At 51.3% G+C, this 23262-nt stretch overlaps 1 protein-coding gene across 2 annotated transcripts; it reads right to left on the bottom strand.

The window, feature by feature from the left end:
* Nucleotides 1–14954: 14954 nt before the first annotated feature.
* LOC310918697 (cathepsin G-like) lies at nucleotides 14955–17512 on the bottom strand. 2 transcript variants are annotated; one of them, XM_083877643.1, is made up of 5 exons: nucleotides 17399–17512; nucleotides 16822–16975; nucleotides 16194–16335; nucleotides 15837–16094; nucleotides 14955–15302 (listed from the first exon to the last, which is right to left on the bottom strand). In XM_083877643.1, exons 1-5 carry the CDS (start codon nucleotides 17454–17456, stop codon nucleotides 15123–15125), a joined length of 792 nt encoding a protein of 263 aa, XP_083733769.1. In that variant the 5' UTR covers nucleotides 17457–17512; the 3' UTR covers nucleotides 14955–15122. The 2 variants fall into 2 exon arrangements, with proteins under 2 accessions (XP_083733769.1, XP_083733770.1); XM_083877644.1 differs by having other exon boundaries at nucleotides 14955–15218.
* Between the last annotated feature and the right edge of the window lie 5750 nt (nucleotides 17513–23262).

The following is a 23262-nucleotide window of genomic DNA, read 5'->3' as shown; positions in this document are numbered from 1 at the left end:
GTGACCCTGCTCTGTGCAACAAGAGCCCCGGTGTTGCCGCAGTGTCTGGGCTGGCCGTGGTGAGCAACACAAGGAGGCACTGCAACACTTGCCCACAGAGGGAGCACAGCTCTGAACAACCATCCCTGACAGTTTTGGAATCAGATTCAATCAATCCCACCTGTAGGGGATTTAGGGCTTTCAAGACACTCTGGTGAAGCCAGGTGGAAGAGGCAGCTCAGCTGTTCCCTTCATGGGCAGAGATGCATTGAGGTCTCTACCTTTTCAGCTGCAGCCAATTCAACTGAGTTGAAACAAATGTTTCAACTGTAACAAATTCCTTTTCTTCCTCTCTCTGAGGCGAGTCTTTGGCTGATTTTCTATGGTATATACCCTGTGCTAATGTCAAGAGATTATTCCAGCTGTGGCAGAAGATCATCTGCATTTAAAATACAATCTTTAATCTGCAGTGTAAACTGACAGTAGGACTCATCAGCCCAACAGCCTTCCTAATGTAAGAAAACAAAGGATACTCTTCTATCAAAATCTGGACCGCCCATTTTGGAGGCAGTGAATGGCAGAATTGCTGGAGGTAGGAGACTTTACTTCAAAATGTCTATTGTGACTGTATTAAAAAAATCCAAGGGAGTCCTAATGCCAAAACTTACTTAAAGTAAGTGGCTTCAGAGCCACTACACACGAATCATGTAAATTGAGGGTTGTTTCTGAGAGGTGCTCTGAATTAGGGAATAAAAGACTAACTGTCAGCAAAACAGGGGCTGCTGTGACTGTTGTTGACTTTAACAAAGAGCTAATGATCACAGCAATAGTCTAAAACGTGCATATAGGCTTGGAGAGCAGAATTAGGTCGTTTCCACTTCAGCCACATGGATCTAAGAAGTTAAGAAAACCAGTGTGAATGTATGTTGTTAGAGACTGCAGGGAGTTTTTCATGTCCTTCTCTATCTGTCATGCACAGGCTGTATAGATCTATCCCTCCCAAAGTGTCCTTCCATTCCAATATTAATGGAAACTGTCAAACCCAGAAAGATCTCCTTTAACTACATCAGACCATCAAATGCCTGTGAATATTGGGAGTTTCTTGATTGTTCTTGTGTGTTAAAATCATCTGTGGGTCTGAGATCCACAGCTTGCACCTGAAACCCACAGACAGGAGATGTATGTGAGTCACAGATGTCCTGTGTGAGTTACAGCCTGAAGGGGAGACCAGGCAGAGTCAGCCCGAGGGGGACTGGCAGAGCTGTGGCACTGCTCTTGCTTTGAGGCTGTGTCCTCCTCTGTGTGCCAGCTCTGTGGATGTGGTCCCTGTGTGTACAGAGCCAAAGGTGCTTCCCCCTCTGTGCCTGTTTATGGATACATTCCTGATGCCAAAATGCATTTTGTGCCTTGAGATTTGCTGGGGTCGGGCTGTGGCTGGTGGCCCCTTTGGTAAGAGGTGCTGAGTCTGAAGGACACAGAATTAACCACCCCCCCCCCCCCCCCCCCCCCTCCTCTGTGGTGGGCTGATCTCTTGTCTCCTTCAGTGCCTCACTTTCCTGTCCTGGGTAGTGAGAAACCACAGAGCTGGTGCAGCACTGCCTGAACATCCCCCACACAGCAACACCCCTCAGGGGAACGAGGCCATGGGAGTCATGAAGGGATGGTCCTGAGCTTCACCCTCTGCACTTCCTTGTCATTCTCTCTGGGCACTTCTGCCTTGAATTATTCCTTCTTCCTTTGCCTGCCTACAGACAGAAGTGTTTGTTTACTTTGGTGCTGCTTTCTTTGGTTTTGTGGGTGTTTTAGTGGACAGGAGTTGGCTTAGGTCTTCCTTTCACTGCTTGTGCTTGGTCTGTTTAGGAGGGCTTTCCCCAAAGCTGGGCTCTTGGAGGTATTTCTTTCCCACTGACAGCTGGGCATGGATGTGAATATGAGCCAAAGCCTCCTGCAGCCTGAACTTCCCTGGCTTTCATCTGAACTAGAGTTGTTCTAAAGGTAACTTCAGATGTCTTGGAGGAAGGCTGCCTGTCCTGTCAGCCCACTCAGTAGGAAAACCAGAGTGCCAGGAGCAATGCCCCCTGCTCTCTAAGGTAACAGCAGGAGTTTTCCCTCTTTAGTCTGTGGTGTTTTTGTTGTCACCTGGGCGTTCCCCTCACTGCAGGAAGTGCCTGGGGGACCAGCTGGGAGCACAGACTTGACATCTGGGAGGAGAGCACATCCTCAGCAATTAACCCTGCAGCCACTGTCGCCCTGAATTTTTTTGCTTTTGAGTATTTGAATCTTCGCAGCATGATTCTCACACTGCTTCATGTAAACTATATGTATTTTTAGAATTTATCAATGTGTTTACATAGTTCTCCTCTGGGAGGAGGAACTTGATTGATGGTAATAGTGACCAATGAGGTCCATGAGGTCACAATCTTCTTGAGCCAATCCTTAGTTTTTGTACAACGTGTATATAAGTTGATGAAGTCAGAAAATAAAGAAGCTTTCCATGTCTGACCTGCTGCTGCGTGCTGTCCTCTGTGTTTGCTGCGAAATAGCGCCCGCATTTGGTGACCCTGTCCATGTCTGAACTGCACGTTGGGTGTGCCAGTGAAAGACTACAGCCTGCTGTGTGCCTGAGGTAATAGTGGTAAGAGATGGTGATCACTACTTCCTCCTCAGAAGATGATGAGGCCCTCATGTTGGACCTTTGGCCTGAGGTCCTACAGAGGGAGGGAGCCCCCGTTCCTGGAGGTGCTCTCCAACAATTGTTCTATTATGCTAGAACTCATGGGGTTTTCTGCATCTTTCAAAAAGCTTATTCTACAGCAGAGTGGGAGTCCCTGGGTGACCATTTGCTTCAGTTTTTCATTGCAGATCACAGTTTCGAGTTTTTGGAATTGTTAACGACCTGGAAAAGGCTGGAGAGGGTGCTGCATAAATCACAGCCTCCTGGTTCTCAGATCTGTGAGGACAGCTCCAGCCTCATTGGGCTGGATGCCAGGGGAGATATTGGAGATGTTACTCCTATCCCTGTCCTGCGGAAACGCCGCTGGAGTGCAGAGGCTTCAGCCCCCCACTTCTGCACACCTGCGATGTTGGTGGGACAGCCAACTCCTGTCCCTCGCAAGCACAGCAGTGTGGAAGGCCTGCCTGCCCTCAGCCCATCCACTGAGGTGGGCACGGGTACTTCTGCAGAGCAGACCCCACCCACACCCACGCTGTGTCGGCGCTGGGGTGTGGGAGAATTTGGGGCTTTTGCATCCCTGCAGGACTGGCACCATCAGTGCCCCTGAGTCCTGTGCCACAGCGGCGGAGGCAGCGGTGAAAGGTCACGTCCCCTGCTTTGCCCCCGCCCTGTGCTTTCCCAGCTTTGGAAGCACCAAGAGCGCTCTTGGATCCAGATGGGGGAGTGCTGGCAGACTGCCCACACTGTGGGATTCCAACAGGCTATTCCATGGAGCAGGATGGCGCGGGGTTGCGCCGTTCAGGGGTGCTGGGCGGGGCGGCCCCAGATCCCTGCAGCAGCGACCTGCAGTACACGTGGAGCTCCAGGCAGCCTGGCAAGCAGCCATGGGTCACACAAAGGCAGCGCAGGCCTCACCAAGCCTGCGGAAGGGGGCACAGCCCCGGAGGGTGAAATATCCCCCCTGGGACGGCTGTCCGAGCCCGTGCGGGGGGCAGCGCGTCCCCGGAGAGTGGAGGAGTCAGTCCAGGGTGGGTGGCACTACTGGCCAAGCCCATGCTAGGGGCCATGGCTCTGGAGAGTGGAAGAGCCAGTCCGGGGTGGGTGGCCCCTCCTGCCCAGCTTGCATGAGGGGCCATGGCTCTTGAGAGTGGGAGAACACCCCTGCAGCGGGCAGCGTGGCCGGCTAGCATTGGAGCCTCCGTGACCCAGCTCCACTGAGGAATATGGGAACGGGTTGGCGCTCGGGCGGCCAGTGAACTGGGCGAGCTAGTTCTTCTGGGAGGTCATCACCCCTCCCCAGCCCTCCTTCTCCCTGTGCCAATTGCAGCACCTCTCCCGTGATTTCTTCTCCCCCCGAATCACGCGCGCCTGTGAGGACGGCCATTGGCAGTGCTGAGGCTCCCTGAGACACACTCCCATCGTTGCGATCTTTCCCTGTGCAGGGCCGTGGTGGTGTGGCCCAGGCAGCTGCTGCCAATCTGAAGGCGGCTGCAGGTGCTGCGGTGTTCATTTTAAAGGGACAGCATGGCACAGCTGGTGACAGGTGCGTGTCCCCCCCACGGCAAAGGGTCCCGGGGTGTTGGGTCTCCCTCAGTTTCGGATGATGTCCAAACCAAGGCTGATGCTGTGGGCAGCCGTGGTTCAGCACGGTGCCTCCAGCAGGGCAGGGATGGATTCCCCAGCTCTGCAGGTGCTGCCAGATGGGCTCTCGCATCTGTCCCTGTGGAGCCCACGGGACAGGATTCAGAGGCCAATGATGCCTCGTCGAATGCTCAGGCCAGCAGGAGAAAAAGGAAGAGAGTGCATAAAGGGACTCCTTTGTTTCTTTGTGGATGGTGTGAATGACCAAATCACATGGCAAATGTTTGCAAGACAACAATTCATGTGAATGGCCAGCCTCTGTTGGGCTCGGGAAATGGGCAGTGGGGCACAAAGAGGAAGGGCACTCAGACACGAGTGTCTTCCCAATCCCCACAGCCAATGGAGGTCTGCTGGGCAAGTTCAGTCCCACACCCACCTCTCCCTGTCATTGTCCCTGAAGGGACCAGAACTGTTTGTGTTTTGAGTCTTCTGTTCACAGGACAAAGAGCTGGTGGTGAGATGGCAGCTACTCTGAAGTTACTGAGTGCCTCAAGTGCACTGGACTGTTGCTCTGATCAGAGACTGTCCTGGAATGATTTGGAGCGGACATTGCGATTTTCTCCTTTGCCGCTTGGCATCTGGAATGGACTCTCTTTCAAGACCCATTTGTTGCCCTTCATGACTGGGTTCAGTAGCTGTTGGACCAGGGTCATTTGGAACCTTCAACCAGTCCTGGGTTCCTTTGTTCTGCATCAAAACAGAACTCTGGGGAATGGAGGTTTTTAGAAGACCTTCAAAAGGCCAATCCTCAATTGTGAGTCTGAATGATTGTTTGCTTGTGATTCATTTTTATCCTACAGGTATCATTGGCTGATGAATGTCCGATTCCTTGCACATTCTGGAATGGGTCACTCTGCCCCATCTGTCACAAGGGGGCAAAAACATTGTTTGAAAAAAAATAACAAAACAAAACAAAACAATAAAAAAATTTGTTTGAGCTGATTGCTCGATTTCAGCCACAAAAGATGGCGATCATTTTGTATGACCTCATCACTTCACTGATAATTACATGCAGGCAACAGTGCTTGCAAATTTGATGGGTGCAGATTTCTGTAAAATTCATAGTCTTGGTATTAGGGGAGAAATTTGATTGGAGCTTTGCAAGCAATGTTTCTCTGCCAAATGCTCTGGAGCCATGAGCAATTGCAGGTGGCAAAATTCTTTGAACTCTTTTGCGGCCCAAAAATAGTCAGAAGCCAGTGCAAGGACCCACTGTGTTTACAGACGATTTGGGGAGGACGAGGTAGGCCATTGTTGCTTGGAAGGATGGCTTTGAGGGACAAGTTTTGGAAGCTCATGAGGATGGGCATCCATTTGGTTGAAATGAGGGCTGCTGTCTTGGCATTTCCAAAGTTTTCCCAGAAACCTTTTCATTTAATCACGGATTCCGTTTCTGTGGCCAACCCAGCACAGAGTTGGGTTGTTCAATTTTGAAGGGAGTCAGCAATGTTGTTTTGTTCCATTTGCTGAGGAACCTGTGTTGTGCCACAGAGGCCTGGTTCTTCAAAAACAAAAACGGGGAACGCAGGGTGAAACCCCGCAAATTTAATTGGCAAAGGCTTTGCATGCCATTGAGCACCTTACCGGTGCCACAGAATTTTATTAACCCTGTCATGTGAAAAGCAAGAAACCGTGACCGAATGAAGGTACACAAGTGGAGGAACCACTGAGGGATCACTCTGATGATGATGACACGGGTGATCACTCTGATGGCCCTTCCATGGGAACAGAAATTTATGTTAAAATTTTATTTATGTTAACATTTAAAAAAAAAAAGTTAATTTTCTTTTTTCCTTTTATTTTTTTTTAATGGTAAAAGGGTGAGATGTCTCCCTGAATTTTCTTGCTTTCAAATGTTTGAACATTCGCAGCACGATTCTCACGCAGCTTCATGTAAACTATATGTATTTTTAGAATTTATGAATGTGTTTGCATAGTTCTCCTCTGGGAGGAGGAACTTGATTGATGGCAAGGGTGACCAATGAGGTTCATGAGCTGTTAACCTCTTTTAGCCAATCTTTGACTTTTGTACAAAGTGTATATAAGTTGATGGAGTCAGAAAATAAAGAAGCTTTCCATTTCTGATCTGCTGCTGCCTGCTGTCCTCTGTGTGTGCCGCAAAATAGCGCCCACATCTGAGACTCACCCAAGCTCTCACAGGGTCATTCCCAGTGAATTTCATCTGCCCTCAAGGTACACCCACGGGCAGCCCCTGCACTGGCACCTCCAGAGGCTGTGCTGGGTGAACCTCGGCTGCCAGGCCCACACCCAGCTGCTGCCTCTCCTGGGCAGCTTTTGAGCACCTTCACATTTACTCCTTCTGTTATAAAATGTTTCAAGAGGGGTTCCTGAAATTACTTGATGTTAGTTGTATCTGTTTCAAAGCTATAGAAGGGGGAATTGTTTTCAAATGTTTCAAGAGGAGTTTCTGTAATTGTTTGTTGCTAGTTGTACCTGTTCTAGAGAAGTCTTAATTTTGTCTGGCCTCTGTTTTTAGGTAACACATAAAGGCATCACCCCCACTTGAACTGGCTGCTTTGGGCCCTGCACCAAGTTTTGCCGAGTTCTGTCACGAGGCAGCAACACACACCGACAGCAAGGATGGATTTTTGGAGACCAGGGCCCACCAAACTCCCTCCTGTTGGGGAGTCAATCTATTTTATTATCCATTGACGAAAGAACACACTGGTAGAAATGGAAAAGAAGATATTTGCCTTTACAAACAAACTGGAGGTTTGCTGACAAATGAAATTGGATCTTGAAAGATGAAAGAAACAATGGGAAAACCCATAAATTCCATGAGAATTAAAATTAAAGGGGGGTTATACATTAAAGAGGAATTTTATGTCTTAGGCACTCCGGGAAGGCTGTAACTCTCAAGTACCTCAGGCAGTGGGGAAAGAGGGAGGGAAATGTGTCCGGGAAATTGGAATAAATAGAAGCTTGTGTCCTCCAAAATTCGAGAGACCCCAGGGGAAACGCCCCGTGGCCTCTCCCTTGATTGGAATAAAGTAAAAGGACTCCTGTGTCTCCTTTTTGGCCACAATCCGCCGGCGTTTGTGGATGAATTTCCCTGCCGGGGGCCGCCCCAGAGCCCCGCGGGGAGGGCCGCTGTGGCCGCTGCAGGCGGCGCTGCCCGGGCAGCCCCGGCCGTGCTGAGGAGGCCTCGCCTGAGGGCGGCGCGCCCCGCCCTGGCCCGGCCGGGAGGGCTTTGGGGCGGCTTTGGCCCATTTGGGTCACTTGCGGGGAGGCTCGGGGGGCCTTGGAGTTCCCCCGGCTGCTCCAGAGCCAAAGCGCTGGGAGTTTTCCTTCTCTCCGTGCCCTCTGCCCTCCCCAGCCCGGGGGCTCCCAGAGCTGTCCCTGGGGCTCTGCGTGGGGCGGGCCGGGGGCTGCTCCCATCCCGGGCCGAGCCATTCCTTGGGGTGGCTTTGACCTTCCCCAGCCAGACTGTGCAGGAGCGCCGGGCTCTTCTGGGGAGCTGGGGCTGCTCTGGGGAGCTGGGGCTGTTCTGGGGAACTGGGGCTGTTCTGGGCAATTGGGGCTGCTCTGGACAGTTGGGGCTGAAGCGTAGGATAAGGACTTTACAATTAGAAAATTGTACGAAATTGTTAGAAATTCTTAATTTGACACACAAGTTTTACTTCAAATCTCCCCATTCCACCACTGTGGTGGGGAGAAGAAGAGGTGGTTGAGCAAGCAGCTGCATGGTGCTGTGTTTCCATCTGGGTTTAAAACACGATATCTCTCTCTATCTGAGAAGAAGATAATAAAAGGACTGAAAATGTGGAGTAATTAGCATGAGAAGCAAGAAGCCAATAACCAATAAAAACCAGAACACTAATTCATGAAGAGCATTATGCAATTTATAGCCAATGACCAATAATTTATTGGTTTTGTAATAAATGAAACAGCTGGATATGAAAAATAAATAAATTATTTTCACATAACATCAAACTCAGAAAGCCACAACAAAAGGACAACCCCAAACCCAGGATCGAAGTTGGGTGAATGCAGGACAGGCCTCTATTGCACCACTCCCGCCTCGTTCACAAATCCCGCCACCAAAAGTGCAGTTTACAAACAGTTTATTCTCCCCGAGGCTGGGTTTCTTTGTCCACTTCTGCTCAGATTTCATGTTCAGGCATCTTATTTTGGGACTCCTCTTCTCCTGAATAGTTTTCTGGGCAGAGGGAGGAATTGATGGGATTTCAATATGGGAAGTCAATATGGATCTGATCAGTCTTGGATTGGGGGTGTCCTGTTGTGGATGCATATCTGATCTCAATCACCCAGGCATAACCTAGACTGAGCACCTTTGATTGCCAATCTCCGTGGCTGCAACTCCTTTTCTGTTGCAAATTCTGTGGTTCCTCCTTGGAGATGCCTGTTCCCTTACAGATGTAAATCAAGTTTCCTCATAGCCACTTGTGAAATCTTATTTTTATATTTCTTAATTCCCAGCACAAATTATTTTATACAGACATTCCCCAAACCAGTTTGCTAAAATGTATAAATAGTGAAAAGTTTTAAAAGAGTGTGTGCATGTTTAGAGGGGCACTGCAATAAAGTGATGATGCTTTCTGATACTAAAATTAGCAGTAGAGAGCTTAATTTATCCTGACGTTTCCAGAGCCAGTGGTGGGTGGGATACGTTGGTCAAGCTGGTCTCAGCTAAACACTAAAAACAGCTAAACACTAAAAACACAGCTAAACACTAAGAATAGAAGACCCTTCTTGCTCAAGGATGGGTAATATCAATCTCTACTTAACATACTGTGTTATATTAGTAGCAATAACTATCTACCCTGTGTAATCAAGAATTCTAACTAAAGCCTTTTACTCTAGCTAATGGCATTATCAGCCATTTAAAGAAGGGGTGTTGCCAAGTCCTGCATGCTTATTTTACCTGTTTTAGAATGGTTTGTCCCTGTATCCCCATGATCAAACCTCCTTTTTGGTTTTTGCCATTTGGTGGGTCCTGTCAATCACGCTGCCATTCTGCCCCAAAGCCTGGAAAATTCTGGTGAGGCTGCAGGGTGATTTGGCAAGTTCTCGGGTTTCCTCCGTCTTTTATTGTTGTGTTTTAAGTGTCCCCTGTTCTGGATCACTCCCCTCTCTCTGGGATTGGTTTGAGATCACCCTCTGCCCCTTTGCACACCCCTTCTACTTAAGCTCAAACCAAGGGCAAGACCTCACTTCCTATGTGGGCAGCCCTCTGGGTGGAATAAAACCTGGTTACTGCCCAGGGGGGAGTCTTCCTTTCTTCTTCCACGCCGTTTGCCACACTTCTGCCTGAGGTTCAGCCCAGCAGATCTAAAGGTACTAAGCAGTACTCCTGAATGCGGACTGGGTGAGCAGCCGGTGAACAGCCCCAAAAACCCACAAAATGGTTCCCTCATGTTGGAGAAGACGTGTGGAAAACAAGGACCGTGGCTAAAACTTGCAGTGCTTATCTTCCATGATGATTCAGCCAGGGCCACAATCTGAGTGCAGCACCCCTGAAGTGCCCTGACTTTGGCACACATCTCTGGGACATGGAAACCCTCCTTTCCTCGCTGCAGGGGGATGGGCTGTGCACTGCACAAAGCGTCTGCGGAAGTCATAGCCCAGCTCCCTCAGCCAGAGCCGGGATGGATCCCAAGCAGCCCTGACACAGGAGCCGTCTTGGAGCTGCTGTTGGAGGGCCCTGAGGCTGCGTTATCCTCTGGGGGTTTGTCACATCATGGAGGGCTTGTTCTGTCCCTGTCCCTCTTGCCCAGAGAGGGCTGGTGGTCACTGTGCTGCACAGAGTGGCCGCGGCAGTCACAGCCCCACCGTGGGCATCTTCTCCACTCTCTCCCCCTCGACTGGGATTGCTCCTGAGCATCCCTGAGTACTGGAGCCTTCTTCAAGACTGGCCCTGCACTGTCATCAGGGCTGTGGTCACAAGGTGGAGGACTTGTAGTCAGCCTCCTCCTCTTTCTTGGCGGGGACTGGTGCTCAGTGTGCTGCACAAAGCGGCTGCGGAGGTCGTAGCTGCCCAGCACAGATCCCGTTGTCTCTCTGTGCCACAGCAGGCTTTGCTCCTCAGCAGCCCTGGGGGCACCAGCACACTGCACACTCTTGCTGGAAACTCCTGAAGCTGCCCCATCCACTAGAGCGTGGTCACAGCTGGGAGGGTCCCCTCTCCTCTCTGCAGGCTGCTCACAGTCTGCCCTGTCCACAGAGCAGCTGCCGCCGTCCTTGCCCCACAGCGGGGATCTGCTGCAGGCCTGCTCCCTGCCAGCCTCTTCCACAGCCACCACCATGTCCTGCAAAGAGAGCACTGGAGAGTTCCTGCCCTCCCCTCCTCAAAGGGCCACAGTCAGTGTGGAACCCCCAGAAGTTCTGGGAGGGGACATTTCAGAGCCTCCCAAAGGCTCTTCTGGAGGGCTGCCAGGGCCAAAGGGCCAAGGGCCCACACATGGTATGGATCCAGTGGGATGCTGTGAGAGGAAGCAGCATTGTGGTTGTGAAGAATCCTGCAGGGTGGCAGGAGGGGGAAAAGGAGAAATGCTGAGATCCTTGAAGGAAATCCACTGCTCCTCTGGTGCCATGGCCCTTCTTCCCAGAGTTACCTGTGTCCTGCCCGGCAGCCCCTGGGGGCCAGTAGAAGCCACCTGCTTGCTGCTGGCTGCCCCGTGGCTGAGGAAGGAAGGGGCATATGGTGGTGCCAGCAAGGAAGAAGCCTTTTCTACAATCTTGAGATCAGAGCACCTGGAGAAAAAAAGGGTGATCTCAGATTAGGGCTGTTGTTGCAGCCTTCTCTGGGCTTTCGTTATTTTCTTGGAGAGGTTTCTGTGACACAGAGGAGAATTAACCAAGACCACTACTGGAAAGTTCAGCGAGAGTCTTCCCACCCAGTCTGCTCCCGTCACAGCAAAACCTCATCTTCATACCTTCTACAGCCTCCATTTTATAGATTCACCCACTTGCTTGGGTTGGAAGGGGTCTAAAAGCTCATTTTGTTCCACCCCTGACATGAGCAGGAATACCTTACAATGGATCAGGTTTCTCCAAGCTTTGTCCAACCCAGCCTTGAACACTTCCAGGGATGGGGCATGTGATAAAAATAGGGTAAAAATTCGTGTATAAAATAATAATTCGATGTATAATGAAACAAAGCTAAAGTAAAATTGTAAAATCCAATAGAAGGGTAACCGTTCTCTCTCAGCCTGCTAATCTCAGTTGCAAAGACAGGACGAAGGTCATCAACTCAGACAAAAGACACTGGCCAACCCTGATAAGAATCACTTCCTCGCCAAGGCAAGGAGAAATTCCTTCCTCAACCTTCTGGTGCCACAAGCGGAATGAAATCAACATAAGACAGACTCTTGGAATTGACATAAGAAAGGAGCCTTCCCGGAATGAGACAACTAGACTTGATGAGGTCCGGGAGGGCCATCGAAAAGAAATCCGGACTATTCAACCCACCTTGGACACCTGGACTGCCTAAGGGCAGAAAATTCCTATAAAACGGTGGACTGAGAGCTGCACTGGCGTGGACTAGGGCGTCTGGTACATCGGTGCGGACCTCTATCCACCCAGCGCGCGCTGACAATTTCCTATTATTGTGGTTTTTCTCTTTTTCAGGTGCTCGATATTCTGTTATTAATAAATTGTCATTTATTAACCTGAAACTTGCCTTTGCATTTATAACAGGGCACCCACAGCTTCTTTGGGCAGCCTCTTCCATTGTCTCACCACCCTCACACTGAAGCATTTCTTCCTAAGATCTGATGGAAACCTGTCCTGGCTCAGCTGAAAACTGATACCCTTCATCCTGTCCAAGCCTCCCTGATGAAGAGTTCCTCCCCATCTTTCCTGGCAGGCCCCTTCAAGTTCTCTTGCTCTTCTCTACACAAGTCCAGCATCAGAGAGCAGACAAGTGACATCAGGGCACCAGCCTGAAGGACAGACAGGGCTAGTAGAGGTTTCACAGCACTGAATGATGCAGGGAGTGATTGCATGTGGTGAGAAAAACACTCTGGAGTAGGAGAAGCAAAACAATGAACAGGGAAAAGGAAACACCTTCTGAACCCATCTGAATCCTGTTTGTTCCAGCTGCTGCTGACTGACTTCAATTTCATGCTGTGTCTTTTTGTAGTTCAATTGCTTTGTTCTCACTCTGGGAAGGGCCAAGGCTCTGGACGTTCCATCTGCTGGCAGGAAAGAGATCAAACCTGCTCAGGCCTGTGGTGGTTCTGTGATCTCTTCCAGGGGCAGCTGCAAAGATCTCAAAGCCTGTGGGGGAGGCTGGTGGATGCCTTCTTTTCCACCCTTGAGCTCATGGTCTGGGCTCGTTTTGAGCCCCTTCCTGGAGCCCGGGGAAGAAGGATCCCATCCTCAGCCAGGCCAGCAGCGCCGGCAGCCAAGGCCAGGGCACGGCCCGGCCACAGCCTGGTCCCCTTGATAAAAATGAAAATTAGAAATGTTAAAAATTTGAAGGGTTGAAACCCTTGATTGTCATAGAATAAGTGTATTAATATCTAAATGTAATAGTCTTAAATTATAAAATTGTAATGTAACAGTAAAGAGCCACCTCCGTGGTCCCCCTGAGGGGGCAGTGGGGGGGGCCTGCTTGGTCACTGGAGACCGCCTGCGGTCCTCACCCCCACCCCCGACCCCAGAGCGGGTCGTCCATCATCAGGGGAGCCTGCCCTCCCCCCCAGACACAGGAGCGGGCCGCCCGCCGCCAGGGCCAGGGGAGGGGGAGCTTGCCCGCCCGCCACCGAGGCCACAGGAGAGCCCCCGTGGCTGCTGGCGTGCCGCGCGGCTCCCACTTGGCTCCCCGGTGCTGCCGCTCCTCCATGCCCACCGTGGAGACCCCAGCCGCCAAAGAAACTGAGAGTGAGCGGGGCCGCCCCGGCCCCAACCCCCGCTCGCCGCCGCCGCCGCGGGCTCCTGGCTCCCGGCGTCCCTGCAATCCCCACCAGCAGCAGCCGCCATCGTGGGTCTGCCCCGGGCTGCCCCACCGCCGCTGGAGCCGCGCTCCCAGACTGCCGCCGAGCAGCCAGCTGCTGCCGCAGACCGACGGGGCAGCCAGCCCCGTCCCACCTCGGCCCGAGCTCAGGCGTGGAAAACCCCCGCCGCCAGGCAGCCGCAGAACCACCGCCGCCGCCGCCGCAGCAGCATGTCTCTGCCAACGGGACACCCGCCCCGGCGAAATTGCCATGAGCCTGTTAGAGCCTCTGCAGCCCCTGCACCCCCGGGGCAACCCCATACATGCAGATTAGAAATCCCAGGTGCATCTTGGGACCCTTTTTAACACCAAAAACACCTTATAAAAATAAACCTAAGTAAGATTTAAACCCACAAGAACAAATACTGGGCTGTAAATACCCTAGAACATCAGTGGAACTGATTGGTCCAGTTTTTGTAACTCACTGTAACTTAAAAGTACCAAACCAAGAGTGAGACCCCGAGGCAAACAAACAGAATTCAGAACTTTTCGGAGACTCCCGACAAGGGAAGAGTTCTCCAGCCCTGCTGAACTTCCTGCTGCAAAGCTGACCAAGACCCTCCTCCTCAAAGGCGAACCGGGCTACCAAAACCCCTCGGGCCACCATTGTAAGAGCTGATTAATAAAGGCCTTTTAAGGAGAAAAATATTATCTCCGCCCATTTATAACACCCTCTGCCATGGTCCTGCCACGAGGCCAGAACTGCCGAGCTGCAGCACCAGAGCCGGGAGAAAAGGGGCTGAGCTGGCCCTGCCTCCTCTGAGGGCAGCCGGGGGAAAAGGGGCTGAGCCAGCCCTGCCTCCTCTGAGGGCAGCGGCTCTGGAGGCCCGGCCGGGCCCGGCCGCCCTGGCACAGCGGAGCCTGCACCGGCCCCTCCTGCCCATGGTGTTCCCTGGTGGCCCCTGGGGAAGGAAGAGGGTGACTCAAACACCATCTCAGCTTTATATGGGTATTGCCAAAAGTCACATTCCTCTTTCTCAGTGGTCCAACTACATGTCAATAGGAATGAACTGCCCCTGATAGGTGCCTGTCCTTTCCAAACAATTCTAAGGATCCTGACAGGGCAATATTCCATAGTCCTCTTTAACTGTCTTTAATTAAACAAAACTGTGTTTAATGCATAACACATCACCACACCACAAGGGCACCTCCTGGCCCAGTCATGTCTTTTCAGCTGATCCAGAGGGAGAAAATTTAGAGTTCAACCCACATTTTACAGCATCATTTTACAGCAGTAAAGAAAAGGCCTCATTTGACGTTCAAGGACATTGAAAAGAGACTCGAGACTGGCTGGTCTTTAGTGTGGCTAAGGATTCTAAGAGGGTTTCAAGTTGGTACTAGAAACCCACAGCATCTCCCCTTACCTGTGGAGATACCTCTGTTTCTGAAGGGCTGGATCAATGTTCTGTAGAGGCTGCTGGATCAACCTACTGGTTTGACTGCAAGAGGCTGCTGGAGACAACGGGAGCATTTGCAGCATTTGGGGACAGACCTGTACTGCATGTCCCACCTACAGCCTGGCTCAGGTTCTCCCAGAGACTGTCATCTCCTCATTCTCACACTCAGGGTTTGCACCCAGATCCCAAGAAAGCTGCAGACACAAACAAATTTGGATATGCTTTTATTGATGGCCAGAAAGCAGAGCTGAAGCAGCAATGGGAGAAGGGGAACAATGGGAAGCTGCGTGGACTTGGGACCTTCATTTTCACCTTGCCACGGAGACTCTCCTCAGTGCCAAAGCCTGTGCCTGTACCACAGGGTCTTCTCTGACTCCACTTCAGCTGCCCCTGGGAGCTTCAGAGCACCAAGAGGTGTTTGATGCATTGTGGAGAAGGGGCACTGAGCATTTTAGTCAGAGGATGGAGAGCCAGGCAGCTCTTGAAGTGCAAACTTCCTCAGCTGCTTACGTATCCAGGGCTCAAAATAGGAGATTCTGGTAAACACCTCAGGGAAGACATAGCCTTCAGGTCCATAAGAAACAATGCCATGAGCCTTTTGATTGCAGATCAATGGGCCACCAGAATCACCCTGTGTCAGGAAAGGAGTGACAAGGGTCAGACATGCCACAGCTCAGCTCTTCCTGCCTTCAAGAACAAGTTTCCTCTTCCCTCCCTCCATGTGAAGAACCTCTTCTTCCACCACCTCCCTCCCTCCAGACCCAGCTCTGCAGGGTTTGTAGCTGCCTCACTCCTCCTCTAAGCCCACCCATGAAACACCTCAGGCTTGCAGGCTCTTTGAAATTCAAAAGCTCAAAAAGAACTTTAGACATGGGGAAATACCTAAGCCATCCTAGCAAGGATATCACAAAGAATTTACACCCTGAAGCACTGGCAAGGCTGGGTAAAAGAAGGGAAGGGAAGTAATAAAGCAAATGATGTTGATAGCCAGGAAAATGCACCCCAATTCAGGGAGCACATCAGCTTCAGAGCTTCTGTGAGTGCGCTCAGCTCATCTTTCTGAAGTTCTTGCTTCATTCTGGTGTCCTTTTACTTTCACCTGAGAACCAAGCTCACTGTCCAGCCCCAACCTCTTCTCAAGCCTGCAGCCCAAAACAGCACTTACCTTGTAAGATCCTTTCTTATGGTAGTCATCACCAACACAGATCATGGACTGAGGCTGGTAGCTTCTGAATACCTGCTGACAGATTTCCTCCTTTTGCACCTTCAGTTTCACCTCCCTCATCACATTACTCCCGTTCCCTGTCAGAGATGTCTGGCCCCATCCAGCCACCTCACATTCAGCTCCTGCTCTCACATGTTCATTCCTCCTGGGAATGGAGATAAGCTGCACATCTTTATTGATCCAGGCGTTTGACTCCAGCTGTCAGACAGAGAGAACATAGGGTTAGAGCCAGCAAGGGGTTGGGAACTAGTCCAAAGGTTCGAGGAGGTGAGCAGGGGGAGATGTTTTGGGCCCTACCTTCAGCAGCGCAATGTCATTTGTGATGGTATCACGGGTATATTTGGGGTGGATTACCCAGTGTCTGACATGGATCCTCTGCTGGCTGCACTCTTGGTCATGGACATTGTGGGCTCCCAGAATCACAGTGATCATCAATTTCCTGCCAGGAAACACCAACAACAGCTGCATTGGGCACAGGAACAGCCCCCAGTGCACGTGGCTGGAGGGAGGTGCTGGTGGGATAAACCTCCCCAGAGAGGAGGTCTCAGCAATTTGCCCTCTCTAACCTGGCTTCCCTCCACAATCCAGCTGAGGATCCCTCACCCCACACTGACACAGGGGGCAGCTGCCCCATTCTGCAGACCAAGGGAAGTAGGGAAGGGGAGACACTGGACCCTCTTCTCCAGCAGTAGCTCAAAGCCATGGTAGGAACCATCACCCTGGAGACCACCGTGAGCATTCCTGTCCCCAAGGAACAGCCCCTGGCAGACAATTCCTGCAGCTGACAGAGGATAGCTCAGCTCCAGAGATCCCTGCTCTGCCTGAGGAGACACGGGGCACTGTTTCAGCCCAGACCAGCACTGAGATCCTTGGGGACTATGTGAGACTGGCAAAAATCCCCTGTACGAGAAAGACAGGCTCTTACCCTTTCATATCCAAACAGTGAGCTGCTGAGAGCACTGCATCTGGGCGAATCAGGAACCCTCCACAGGAACTTTGTATTGAGCCATTTTGAACATGTAAAAAAGCCATGTAGGGTCTGGAGTGGCGCTTAACTTCCCGTCCACCAATGATCCTTGCTGGAAGAGAGATGGGAAATGTTAATATGACACATGCTGCTATCTCCTGTCAAGTCTGGGGCTGCATGAAGGGAGAGGGTCACCCTCTAATGTCCTGTGCCAGTGATACCAACAACCCTCCTGCCTGGGGTTGTCCAAAGCACTGCTGGTGCACAGTGGAGAGAAAGACAAGCAGCACTGTCTGGGGGGACTGACCACACCTGGCTCTGGGGGACTGAAATGCCATCTGAGGGCACAGCTCTAGTGCCTGTAATGCCTCACTGGTTTCAGGCACAGTCTGAGCTGAGAGAGAAGAGGAGAGAGGAAAGTAGGAGAGTAGAGATAGGAGAGAAGGTGAGGCAGGAACCTTGCCCGAGATTGACTACTCAGTGTCTATCTGTGCCCTTGCATGTTCTTGTCCAAATCCCATCTCTATGTACTCACCAGCCCCAGTGCAGGGCACAAGGACAAAAGCACTTGTGAGCAGAAGGAGAAGCAGCATCTTCTACCACTGTCCTGATGAGCCAAACCAGTTGCTGTGGCCAGGCAGGAGACAGGTACAGAATAGTAACCTCTTATATATTGTGTGGAGCTGAAACAGGAAACCTCAACCTACCTGGAGCTGTGTCATTTGCTGCTTTTGTTCTCACTGCCCCTGACTGTGGCTTGGCCAGGGCTTCATGACACATTCTCTGTATTTTTGTCGCAATCTTTTCAGAAAGATAAAGAGATCTGGGCTTGTTCAGAGTGCACAGGGTGGGGAATGGGGTATGTGTTCCCATCAGAGCCCTTTGGAGAGAGACCCTGGGACCCTGCATGTGGGCTGGTTCCATCTGGATTATTTTTCTTTTTGTTTTTTGTCCCCCCTGCCACTGTCCTCTGACAGGAGTGGGGAGAGCTGGCCAGGGCCAGGCAGAGATGCTGGTTCTTATTAGAGGGGCTGACTGCCATCAGAGATGTCCCAGGGAAATCAGACATCACCAATCAGAGCAGCATGGGGACAAGGCCAGTGGCAGGCTCACAGCCTCAGGCACTGGTGTTGTAGATGATGTGACCAGTCCATGGGGAGGAGAAAGTCTGAGGTGCAGCTGGGGAGTCAGACTGTGAGCCCAGGTCCGGATCAGCAGGTGCCCTGGGCAGGTGAAGGCCTGGCTGAGACACAGCTGGAGCTCAGGTGAGGACCAGGCTCAGAGTGTCTGCATGAGAAGGGAGCAGCCCTGCCTGAGGCCTCTCTGGCTCCTCCCTGGGACCTCTGGCTCCAGTGTTACCACGTGCAAGGGACTCAGCCCCTGTTTCCCTGACCCTCCTTTGGCTGTGAGCCCAGGCACTGAAACCTGCAGGATGTTCCCAATTGTACATGGCTTTGGTCTAGAGAAAGACCACAAAGAAATCCTCTAGAGCACACTGGCATTGCCCCTTCCCCTGTGTTCTAAAAACACAATGGACTGTATTATGTGCCCTGGGGATGCTCCTGAAAGCTGTTTGGTGGAAGGGAAGGCAGGAGCTCCCATCAAAGCTTGCAGAGCAGAAGCAGCAATCCTCCAGAGCCAGAGTGTGACTGGCTCACAGGAAGAGGTGACTCTGCCTGTCCCAGTCATGGTGTGTAATCAGCCCCTTCAGGGCTGCAGTAAGGTGGCCTCAGCTGGGGTGGGAATGGAGATTTCCCTCTGTGGTGTAAATCTGATTGACATCAATGTGGTATGAATGGGTCTTTAGGTCCAGCCATGCCTTTCCTTCAGCACTGTGGATACCCTGCAGAAAGGAGGTTTGTGCAGAATAAGGAGAGATAAAATGCAGGAAGGAAAGAGGCAGAAGCAGGAGAGGTTATCCCAGTGAGTGGAGGGGCCAGAGTATCTGTGGAAGAAAAGCTTGAATGACCCAGGGTAGAGGACAGGGTGGGTGTGATCCAGCTGCAGGGCAGCAGGTGGGAGTGGGCAGGATGGAGAATTGGGGTGACATTCTGGGAGCTGGATCCCTGCATGAGTGGAGGCTCTGCCATGAGCAGCAGGGCACTGCTCTGGAGCAATCTTTGTTTTCAGTGCTTGGACAGAGAATCCCAGGCCAGCAGCCCCAGCAGGGATATGAACCTGTTCAGTATTTCAGGTGAGGGCACAGCCATAAAACAAACATTGCTTTCCTATTGCACAGGAATATATTGAGAATATTGTATTTCTAGCAGTATTCGTATTGAGGAAGGAAGGAAGGAAGGAAGGAAGGAAGGAAGGAAGGAAGGAAGGAAGGAAGGAAGGAAGGAAGGAAGGAAGGAAGGAAAGGATTTACACTTGACAACAGTCACTTAAGATTGAAGAATGAACTGTGAGTTGCTGGAGTTGAATGAAAACTCTCCTAGCAGAGACAGCACTGCCCCTAAAGGCACCCAGCCCAGTTGAACAAAGGCAGCAGACAACATTAGGCTAATTCTGTCCTTGGAGTCACTCATCCCTTGATGTTCCCAGCTGCTGCTGAGACCTTGCAGGTTAACAATCAGCCAGCAGCTGCTGAGGATGCAGAGTTCACAGCATTACACATGTAAGACAGGAGATGCCTGTGTGTGAAGTCCCTCTGGTGCCACTTTACAGAAGGTGGAGGGAAGGCTGCCATCCAGAAGAGCTTCTCAGGGCTGTTAGAAGGATGTCATTGTTTGCTCCACCCCTTGCCCACAGAGGGAGCACAGCTCTGAACAACCATCCCTGATAGTTCTGAAATCAGATTCAATCAGTCCCACCTGTAGGGGATTTAGGGCTTTCAAGACACTCTGGTGAAGCCAGGTGGAAGAGGCAGCTCAGCTGTTCCCTTCATGGGCAAAAAATAGAGATGCATTGAGGTCTCTACCTTTTCAGCTGCAGCCAATTCAACTGAAATCAAACAAATGTAACAAATTCCTTTTCTTGCTCTCTGTGAGATGAGTTTTTGGTTGACTTTCTATGGTATATGCCCTGTGCTAATGTCAGCAGGTTATTCCAGCTGTGGCAGAAGATCATCTGCATTTAAAATATAATTTTTAATCTGCAGTGTAAGGTGACAGTAGGACTCAACAGTCTCACAGCACTCCTAAGGTAAGAAAACAAGGGAAATTCTTCTATCAAAATTTCGAACACCCATTTTGGAGGCACTGGATGGTGGAATTGCTGGAGGTAGGAGACTTTACTTCAAAATGTCTATTGTGAATGTATAAAGAAAATCCAAGGAAGAGCTAAGGATAAAACCTACTTAATGTAAGTGGCTTCAGAGCCACTACACACAAATTACATAAATTGAGGGTTTTTTCTGAGAGGTGCTCTGAATTACGGAATAAAAGACTAACTGTCAGCAAAACAGTGGCTGCTGTGAGTGTTGTTGACTTTAACAAAGAGCTAATGATCACAGCAATAGTCTAAAACTTGCATATAGGCTTGGAGAGCAGAATTAGGTCGTTTCCACTTCAGCCACATGGATCTAAGAAGTTAAGAAAACCAGTGTGAATGTGTGCTGTTAGAGACTGCAGGGAGTTTTTCATGTCCTTCTCTATCTGTCATGCACAGGCTGTATAGATCTATCCCTCCCAAAGTGTCCTTCCATTCCAATGTTTATGAAAACTGTCAAACCCAGAAAGATCTCCTTTAACTACATCAGACCATCAAATGCCTGTGAATATTGGGAGTTTCTTGATTGTTCTTGTGTGTTAAAGTCATCTGTGGGTCTGAGATCCACAGCTTGCACCTGAAACCCACAGACAGGAGATGTGTGTGAGTCACAGATGTCCTGTGTGAGTTACAGCCTGAAGGGGAAACCAGGCAGAGTCAGCCCGAGGGGGACTGGTCATGGCAGAGCTGTGGCACTGCTCTTGCTTTGAGGCTGTGTCCTCCTCTGTGTGCCAGCTCTGTGGATGTGGTCCCTGTGTGTACAGAGCCAAAGGTGCTTCCCCCTCTGTGCCTGTTCATGGATACATTTCTGATGCCAAAATGCATTTTGTGCCTTGAGATTTGCTGGGGTCGGGCTGTGGCTGGTGGCCCCTTTGGTAAGAGGTGCTGAGTCTGAAGGACACAGAATTAAGCACCCCCCTCTCCCCTCTGTGGTGGGCTGATCTCTTGTCTCCTTCAGTGCCTCACTTTCCTGTCCTGGGTAGTGAGAAACCACAGAGCTGGTGCAGCACTGCCTGAACATCCCCCACACAGCAACACCCCTCAGGGGAACGAGGCCATGGGAGTCATGAAGGGATGGTCCTGAGCTTCACCCTCTGCACTTCCTTGTCATTCTCTCTGGGCACTTCTGCCTTGAATTATTCCTTCTTCCTTTGCCTGCCTACAGACAGAAGTGTTTGTTTACTTTGGTGCTGCTTTCTTTGGTTTTGTGGGTGTTTTGGTGGACAGGAGTTGGCTTAGGTCTTCCCTTCACAGCTTGTGCTTGCTCTGTTTGGGAGGGCTTTCCCCAAAGCTGGGCTCTTGGAGGTATTTCTGTCCCACTGACAGCTGGGCATTGATGTGAATATGAGCCAAAGCCTCCTGCAGCCTGAACTTCCCTGGCTTTCATCTGAACTAGAGTTGTTCTAAAGGTAACTTCAGATGTCTTGGAGGAAGGCTGCCTGCCCTGTCAGCCCACTCAGCAGGAAAACCAGAGTGCAGGAGCAATGCCCCCTGCTCTCTAAGGTAACAAAAGTTTTTTCCCTCTTTAGTCTGTGGTGTTTCTGTTGTCACCTGGGCGTTCCCCTCACTGCGGGAAGTGCCTGTGGGACCAGCTGGGAGCACAGACTTGACATCTGGGGGGGGAGCACATCCTCAGCAATTAACCCTGCAGCCACTGTCGCCCTGATTTTTTTTGCTTTCGAGTGTTTGAATCTTTGCAGCATGATTCTCACACTGCTTCATGTAAACTATATATATTTTTAGAATTTATGAATGTGTTTACATAGTTCTCCTCTGGGAGGAGGAACTTGATTGATGGTAATAGTGACCAATGAGGTCCATGAGGTCACAACGTTCTTGAGCCAATCCTTGGTTTTTGTACAACGTGTATATAAGTTGATTAAGTCAGAAAATAAAGAAGCTTTCCATGTCTGACCTGCTGCTGCGTGCTGTCCTCTGTGTTTCCTGCGAAATAGCGCCCGCATTTGGTGACCCTGTCCATGTCTGAACTGCACGTTGGGTGGACCAGTGAAAGACTACAGCCTGCTGTGTGCCTGAGGTAATATTGGTAAGAGATGGTGATCACTAACCGCTCCTCAGAAGATGATGAGGCCTTCATGTTGGACTTTTGGCCTGAGGTCCTACAGAGGGAGGGACCCCTCATTTCTGGAGGTGCTCTCCAACCATTGTTCTATTATGCTAGAACTCATGGAGTTTTCTGCATCCTTCAAAAAGCTTATTCTACAGCAGGGTGGGAGTCCCTGGGTGACCATTTGCTTCAGTTTTTCATTGCAGATCGCAGTTTGGAGTTTTTGGAATTGTTAACAACCTGGAAAAGGCTGGAGAGGGTGCTGCATAAATCACAGCCTCCTGGTTCTCAGATCTGTGAGGACAGCTCCAGCCTCATTGTGGTGGATGCCAGGGGAGATGTTGGAGACCTTACTCCTATCCCTGTCCTGCGGAAACGCCGCTGGAGTGCAGAGGCTTCAGCCCCTCACTTCCACACACCCACGATGTTGGTGGGACAGCCGACCCCTATCCCTTGCAAGTGCAGCAGTGTGGAAAGCCTGCCTGCCCTCAGCCCATCCACTGAGGTGGGCACGGGTACTTCTGCAGAGCAGATCCTGCCCACACCCACGCTGTGTCGGCACTGGGGTGTGGGAGAATTTGGGGGTTTTGGATCCCCGCAGGACCAGCGCCATCAGCACCCCTGAGTCCTGTGCCACAGCAGCGGAGGCAGCAGTGAAAGGTCAGCCCCGCCGCTACCCCCCCGCCCTGTGCTTTCCCGGCTTTGGAAGCACCAAGAGCGCTCTTGGATCCAGATGGGGGAGTGCTGGCAGACTGCCCACACTGTGGGATTCCGACAGGCTATTCCATGGAGCAGGATGGCGCGGGTTGCGCCGTTCAGGGGTGCTGGACGGGGTGGACCCAGATCCTTGCAGCAGCGACCTGCAGTGCACGTGGAGCTCCAGGCAGCCTGGCAAGCAGCCATGGGTCACACAAAGGCAGCGCAGGCCTCACCAAGCCTGCGGAAGGGGGCACAGCCCCGGAGGATGAGAGATGCCCCCTCGGGCGGCCATCTGAGCCCGAGTGGGGGGCGGCGTGTCCCCAGAGAGTGGAGGAGTCAGTCCAGGGTGGGTGGCGCTACTGGCCAAGCCCTCGCGAGGAGCCATGGCTCTGGAGAGTGGAAGAGCCAGTCCGGGGCAG

Source organism: Zosterops lateralis (genome assembly GCF_965231275.1).
Source record: "Zosterops lateralis genome assembly, chromosome: 24".
In the NCBI taxonomy this organism is placed as follows: Eukaryota; Metazoa; Chordata; class Aves; order Passeriformes; family Zosteropidae; genus Zosterops; species Zosterops lateralis.
The sequence above is the reverse complement of the archived record's forward strand: the minus strand, read 5'-3'. Positions and strand labels throughout refer to the sequence as shown.

Excerpts from the sequence above, each read along its gene's own strand:
- LOC310918697 (XM_083877643.1), bottom strand. The coding sequence starts at position 17,456 with ATGCTGCTTCTCCTTCTGCTCACAAGTGCTTTTGTCCTTGTGCCCTGC. Across the intron at positions 16,336-16,821 it reads CACTGTTTGGATATGAAAGG|GAAATTGATGATCACTGTGA; the intron begins GTAAGAGCCTGT and ends GTTTCCTGGCAG. Across the intron at positions 16,095-16,193 it reads ATGACATTGCGCTGCTGAAG|CTGGAGTCAAACGCCTGGAT; the intron begins GTAGGGCCCAAA and ends TCTGTCTGACAG.